At 59.0% G+C, this 6,670-nt stretch overlaps 1 protein-coding gene across 3 annotated transcripts in view; it reads right to left on the bottom strand.

Moving 5' to 3' along the window:
• Positions 1-166: 166 nt before the first annotated feature.
• Positions 167-6,670, bottom strand: part of SLC66A2 (solute carrier family 66 member 2) — a 57,869-nt gene continuing 51,365 nt past the window's right edge. For 2 of the 3 annotated variants that reach the window (XM_031038425.2, XM_031038427.2), the window contains one exon: positions 167-2,012. In XM_031038425.2, coding sequence (XP_030894285.2) covers positions 1,805-2,012 — 208 coding nt within the window. In that variant the 3' untranslated portion in view covers positions 167-1,804. The remainder of the gene's footprint in view (positions 2,013-6,670) is intronic. The other variant, XM_031038428.2, reaches the window with a different exon arrangement.

Raw genomic sequence — 6,670 nt, 5'->3', positions numbered from 1 at the left:
GGGGGAATGTGCCCTGAGAGAGCAGCCTGGGTGTCACAGGGGCAGAGCTGGACCCCAAGGAGAGGGCACCCACCCTTCCCTGAAGACCCCCACGGCGAAAGAAGGACGGGGACCCATGCTTCACTGTGTCCTGGGCCCCCACTCCGACCCATTCACGAGGCCACACTGGATCGCGAGAGTTTATTGAGTTAAAGGCAGCGTCCTGACAACTGAGTGCCCCTCACACTGGGCAGATGCCTCACTGCTGTAGTCGGAGACGCTTTCATCTGGAGTCATTTACTGCTACAGACACCCCGCGTCCTGTTTAAAAAGTAAACATTGCCAAAGCATCTTACAGCCCAAACTAAGCAGGACCCTCACCCAAACATTCAGGAGTTTTTGAGGAAAACTCAGGAGGAGGAAACAGCTCTGAAGAGCAGACACCACTAGAGCTTTGGCACGGCCCGTGTGAACCCGCCCCAGAGCTGCCCCTCCGCCCTGCAGAGAGAGAGCCACACAGAAGCTGCTAGAACCCTCAGACGCTGGGGGCCTGGGAGCTTGCCCAGGGCTGCTGGGCATGGCTGACATGCTCCTGTAAAACAGAGGGGGAAAGATACAGGGTGACCAGAGATGCCCATGCCTGGCCACAGCCCCCCACCTTGGAACATCACCCCAGGCCCGAGAGGAGTGTGGGGACACCTGCCTCACGTGTCCCCTCTCCTGACCAGCAGGCCATCTCCCTGTCCCGGAAGACGGACGTCGAAAGCTGTACGCTGCAGGTGCATGCAATTCCCAGAATCCAGGGGGAACGCCCCACAAGTGCGGCCATGCTCGGGGGATGGAGGTATCTACCCAGACCTGGTCCCAGGCCCCTGGCTTTCCTGGGAGCACACAGGGACAACCTGCCCCCCACCACACCCCTAGGACTCGTGGGGACCTCTAGACTCTGGTGCCAGCACCCGAGCTCACTCTGGCCAGGGCCCAGCTGGCATGGACACAGGCTTGCCCCCTCGCTGCCAGTGGGGTCCACGCCAGCATCTCCCAGGAGGAGGCCAATGCAGAAATGAGGCATAGGGGGGCACAGGACACCTCTGGGCGCCACTGCCAAGCTGAGGGCCAAGTCCTGAGTCCTGTGAGGCGGCTGCACTGAAGGTGACCCGGACAAGGCCAACTGCGACCAGATAAACAAGAGCACTTGTAATGTGCGTCCTCGCAGCTTCCTTTCCACGAGCATTAGGCGCATACAAAACCCCAGCCACACCCTCTGTGCCCGGGCCCTGTCCTGAGTCACCCTCGCGTACATGTTGTCACCAGGGCGCCCACATTTGGGCCATTCTGAGACCAGGCTCTGTGCGCCAGGACCACGGGTTCTCCGGGTGCCATTGTTCACTCTTGCTCCCCAATCCCACCCATGCCGAGGGTCGCCGAGAGCCAGGCTGCAGGCCCCGGGGGCCCCTGCACGCTGACACCTGGAGGGGGATTCCTGGTGCCCTCCATCCCGTAGCAGCCCTAAGTCTGTCTTTTCCTGGGTCTGTGAGCATATTCCAAGTTCCAGACAGGTGTTTTTTGAGAGGAAGGAAGAGAACACTTGCTTTTCCATCACCCGAAAAACAGCCGCCGCCCAGCCCTCAGGTATAAAGCCCACTTGCACTCGTCCTCAGGTATGAGCACAAACGTGGGCACTCAGGCCCCCCACCGGCCCATCCCAGACCCACAGCCAAGACACCCTGTTGGGCCCCGGTGCCTGCCTGCCCCAGACAGGGAGGACAGGCGGCCGGGCAGCGCCCACGGCAGGAGGCCACATGTCCATGTCCTCCCTGCCACCTCAAAGGGCCTTGGCACTGGCAGGGTGCGCCACGTGGGGGGCTGGCTTCTGGGGGTGGCGGGCGAAGGCATAGGCCTGTCCCAGGATGGCCAGGTCCACCAGCACCTGCAGCAGGCCACACACGGAGAATTGCAGGGGGGCGCCGTTCAGCAAGAAGTAGGCCGTCTTGAAGGTGTCACCGCTGGTCCACATGAGCACCATCTTGATGCTGCGGAGACACAAGCCAGGGGTCAGGGGCCACCCAGGCCGCCACCTGTCCCCCCAATCCCTCCCGTCCTCACTGTGAGGCCACGGCATGCACAGCCCCAGGGACAGGAAGGCCCTGCAGCTGTCCGGGCGGGGAAGCAGACACAGTGGCAGGGCCCACGTGGCCTCACGGGCGTTCCGTCCCTCCTGGCTGCAGGCCTGTCTGTGCCCCTCAGGAGACGCGCTGTGGCCTCAGACGGGAGAGGGAAGACCACCCCTCCCCCCACGGCATCCCAGGGCCCACCAGGAAGGTAAGGACTGCCGAGAGCACCACTAGGCTGCAGAGACGGGCAGCCTGGGCGGGAGGGGAGGTCTTCTCATCCAGAGCTTTCCCTCCTGGCCGGGGAGCCCCCCGTCTGCACCCAGGGGTGCCGAGGACAAAACCAGAGGCTGCCGGCAGAAGCAGAGCGAACCCCTGCTCTCGGGAAGCCCTGCCTGGCCAGAACCCCCTCCCTCAAAAGATAACTGGAGGGCGATTCCATCTCTGGTCACTGATGCCAACCCCCCTTCAAACGTTTCGGATCAGTCCGCAGGGGGGCAGGGATCCTCGTGGGTGACGAGGGAACTGTCACTCACTGCCCACGTCCCCCACACACGTCTCTGCGCACAGCTTCAAGTGCCCTGGGTCCCAAGTCATGGGCACAAGCACCACTGTTTTCCTGCACAAGTATATTTAAATCAGACCCATTTCCATCAGCAGCCTGAACCTCTTACAGCTAATTAAACCAGACCACAGAGTTTGAGAGGGGGGCTGTTGCCAGGCGGCAGGAAGGGGGGTGAAGAGCCCCAAGCAGACAGGATGCACGTCAGAGCTGCCAACACCAGGCCAAGGGCCAGGCAGGCACTGAGCTCCCAGAGGGAGACAGCTCTCCACCCCTGGGCATTCTGACCACCTCTGAGCCCCAGGCTGGTTTTCATTCCTAAAACCAGGGTGAGGAGCCCCGTCCCCCTTACTCCCAGCCCGAGGACATAGCTCTGCGTCCCCTCCTCTGCCCAGTGAGAAGTCCAACCAGCCACACAGAACGCAGACGGGGAGGGGAGAGCCCTCCTGACCTTACACACACACGGCTGCTTGAGGCTTCTCTGGGCTGGTCACTGGGAAAATGGCCAAGGCCTGCCGGGCCCCAAGCAGCTTCTCTGCAGACAGGCACTCTACATCCAAAAATGCCCACGGATACATCATATTTGGCCTGTAATACTGGCTCACATCGTATTCCAAAGTTTTTGTTTTGAGTGAGCTGATAACTAATTCTGCATTTTTAAAATCCACATTATATATAATAGATCCTCTTTTTCTGGCTGCTTTCAACATTTGACTTTGGTTCTTAGCAGACTGTGATGTGATATATGTTTGGGATTTGCTGAACTTCTCCAATCTATAAGTTTATCTAACATCAAATTTGGAAAGTTTTCAGACATTCCTTCAACTATTTTTGTCTGCTCCACACCCTTCTCTCCTCTAGACTCAGACGACATCAATGTTAGATTTTTTGGGACTTTCCCTGAGTCTATTTTTCCCCCCTGGTTTTTCTCTGTTGTTGAGAATGTTATTTTTATTGATCTGTCTTCAAGTTCACAGACTCATTCCTGGGCCATCTGCATTCCACTACTGAACTCACAAAGTACATTTTTATTTGGCTTACTGTGATTTTTAATTTAAAATGTTCTGTTTGGTTCTTTTTTATAGCTTCCATTTGTTTGCTGAGATGTCCCATTTTCCATTCATTTCAAGAGTGTTTGCTCTTCTCTCTGGACCAGTTTCCCAGTGACCGTTCCCGAGCCGTTCCCGACCAATCCCCTTGGTTGATTGTGTTGTCTACTGGTTGTCTTCTCCTTGGAAAGCTGTTGAGATGTTCCTGATGCTTCCTATGCTGAGTAATTTTGGTTTGTATCCTGGACATTTTTAACATTATATAATGAGACTCCAAGTCTTATTAAATCCTATGGAGAATGTCGGGTTTTCTGTTCTAACAGGCAACTGGCATGGTCAAGTTCAAGCTGCAGGTGGGCTGCAATTCAATTCAGCTCCATTTTCAAAGCCCCTGCAGTGCCATCTGGGTCTGTACTTTGTGGGCAGCACTCAGTGGCTGGTCTGGGACGTGGGCAGTGGTCTACCCCACGATTCAGTTCTCAACGCCTTTCGGATGTAGGTTAGGGCCAAATCCATGCATGCATAGCTTGGTGGTGAGCCCAGGAGTTCACGTACAACTGCACAGGATCCCTGTCCCAAGATGCGTCCACTCCTCCATCTCCCTGACTCTGTGCCTCAGGGACACTCTTCTCCCGTGTCCTCTAGCTAGAAAGCCAGCGCTTAAGTCTCGTGGCCCTGCTGTGCACCTCCCATGGCTGATCTGCCTCTAGGTGCATGAGGTGGGAAGGTAGAGGGAAAGAGCCATGGGATTCCCCTCCGCTCTCAGGATCTTCTTCCGCTGCTGCCCCGGGGCTGCCTCCAGCTTTGAAGACCGCCGCTTCTGGACTGGGGCCTGCCTGGGGCCCCGGGGTAAGAGCAAGGCCAAAACACCAGCAGCCCCGGCTCTTGCTCACCCTTTCCCACACTCAGAGCACGGAGGCTCCACTGGGAGCACTTCCTGCCCGGCCCAGGGCAAGTCCTGAGCTCCAGGCTGTGCTGAACTCCAGGCTGGCAAATATGGAAGGGAGAACAGAGCGGCCCATGCCAGTCACACTCATGGGGTTTCCTTCCCCCACCCTGCCCACTCCCGCTGACCGCCGGAGTCCCCAGAGCTGCTCCACGCCTTCTGTCCAGGCTCTCAGCTGCACTCAAGGGGAGAGATGGGCTAACCCCCGGTAGCCCTGTGCAAAAGATCTGAGACTGGTGGTTCGGGTCGGTGTTCCGCCACTGGCCACGTTCCCCGACTGGTCCCTGTAGACAACTGGCCTGGTCCACCCCGGACGAGGTGGCCGAGGAGCAGGAGGGACGGTGCCTGCTGCCGGGACGGTTCCCACACCCTGCACTTCCCAAGCTGTGCCTCTAGCTCGGTCCGGATGGTCCTGGTCTGGAGCACCAGCTGGGGATCTCGGTGTGCGACAGAAGGGCCCTCCAGGGGGCTGGAGCAGCAGGTGGAGCACCAGGAGCTCGGCCAACTGCACACTTAGCACTGGTGGGGACCACGGAGGTGAGGACACACCGGAGCGACGAGCGGAGAGAGGGAAGCAGGTCAACCAGGGGACAGAGCTGAGTCCCGCAGGCCTGGGCTGGGCCCACCAGGAGGCTGCAGGCACCTGGCCGACCAGAGCTGAGATGTACCGTCTGAACTCCACCAAGGAGGGGCCGGCCTGCCCGGGCGGGGCTGCTCTCAGCTACCATGCTCACACCCCTGTGCTTTTCCAAGGAAAACCCACACCCACAGAGCAAGCATTTCAAGGAGAACCTCCAAGAGCAACCCATGTTTCTGCAAAAGGCCGTGAAGACAAGGAGAGAAGCAACAGGGCTCAGCAAAGGAGTCCAGTTCCTTATTCCAGAATTAAGAGCTCAAGGCACAGTCTTCCCCAGAAATAGCCACACTTTAGTAGGAGACGGAAAGACCTCCCTCAAAGCACAATAAAACCTAACGAGCCACAGAGATGGTTCTAGGCCAAGCAGCAGGGTCCGTCAGGGGGCCTGGCTGGAACCTTCTCAAGTGGACCTGCTCCCCGGGGAGCAGCCGGGCCTAGAGTGACACCAGCCTGGAAAGGCTCCTCGGGACTGGGCCGCTCCTGGGGTGAGGGAGCTCCCGGCCCCCTTGAGATGGCCACCTTGCAGGGAGCTGGCCCCTCCATTCACTGGTGGCTCCAAGCGAGGCGGGACTCCACACAAAGGACCGCAGCACGCTCCCTGGGGGGCAGGCAGAAGGTGCAGCTGGAGCCAGGCCCAGGACCCCCGCCCGGTGCCCCGTCAGAGCCCTGTCAGAGCCCCCGGGCCCTGAACACACAGGTGCACTTTCTACCCCCGCCAGTGGAGATGTGAGGTCACTGTTCCGGGGGGGGCTCTGACTGATGTAAGGACCATTCTTAGCTGCACAGATGCCTCACCCAGCCGTGGCCCTTGGGCCAGCATGGCTCGGGGTCAGGAATGCGACAGCCTTGTTGAGGCCCCACACCAGTGAGCCACACCCTGAGCCCCCCGCCTCAGTGGGGGGCTGAGGGTGGGGCAGGGGCACCAGTCAGGTCAAATACTATTCGAGTATTTGGACAAGCACCACCCTGAGTGGTCTGCTCATCAGGAAGGAACACCCTTGTGCACGGAACAAGGGCTCTGGATGGAGAAGCTCACACTGTCACCCCAAGACCCTGAGATGCCCTGCCCCCACGCCTCCCAGGACCTTCAATGAGCTGTGAATTCCCATCACCCACAACAACATGGGAGGAAGGGACGAGCCCCAGAAGTTGGGGCTATCACCCTACAACATGCCAGGGATGTATGTCCTGGAGACCCCCTTCCTTGGATGGAGGAAACTCAACCAGCTCAGAGCTCCAACAATGCAGGAAGCCCAGACTGTCACTTCCCAGGCCCCAGGCCGTGTCCTTCCTGCTCAGGCTGGTAGCCTGGGAGCTGGATTCCTCTGCCCATCACCAACTCCAGCTGCTGCCTCCTGCACCTGACCGCCCCCGCCCCCTTCTACT

Source organism: Leptonychotes weddellii, chromosome 13 (genome assembly GCF_054177405.1).
Source record: "Leptonychotes weddellii isolate Sample4059 chromosome 13, ASM5417740v2, whole genome shotgun sequence".
NCBI classification, from domain to species: domain Eukaryota; kingdom Metazoa; phylum Chordata; class Mammalia; order Carnivora; family Phocidae; genus Leptonychotes; species Leptonychotes weddellii.
The sequence above is the reverse complement of the archived record's forward strand: the minus strand, read 5'-3'. Positions and strand labels throughout refer to the sequence as shown.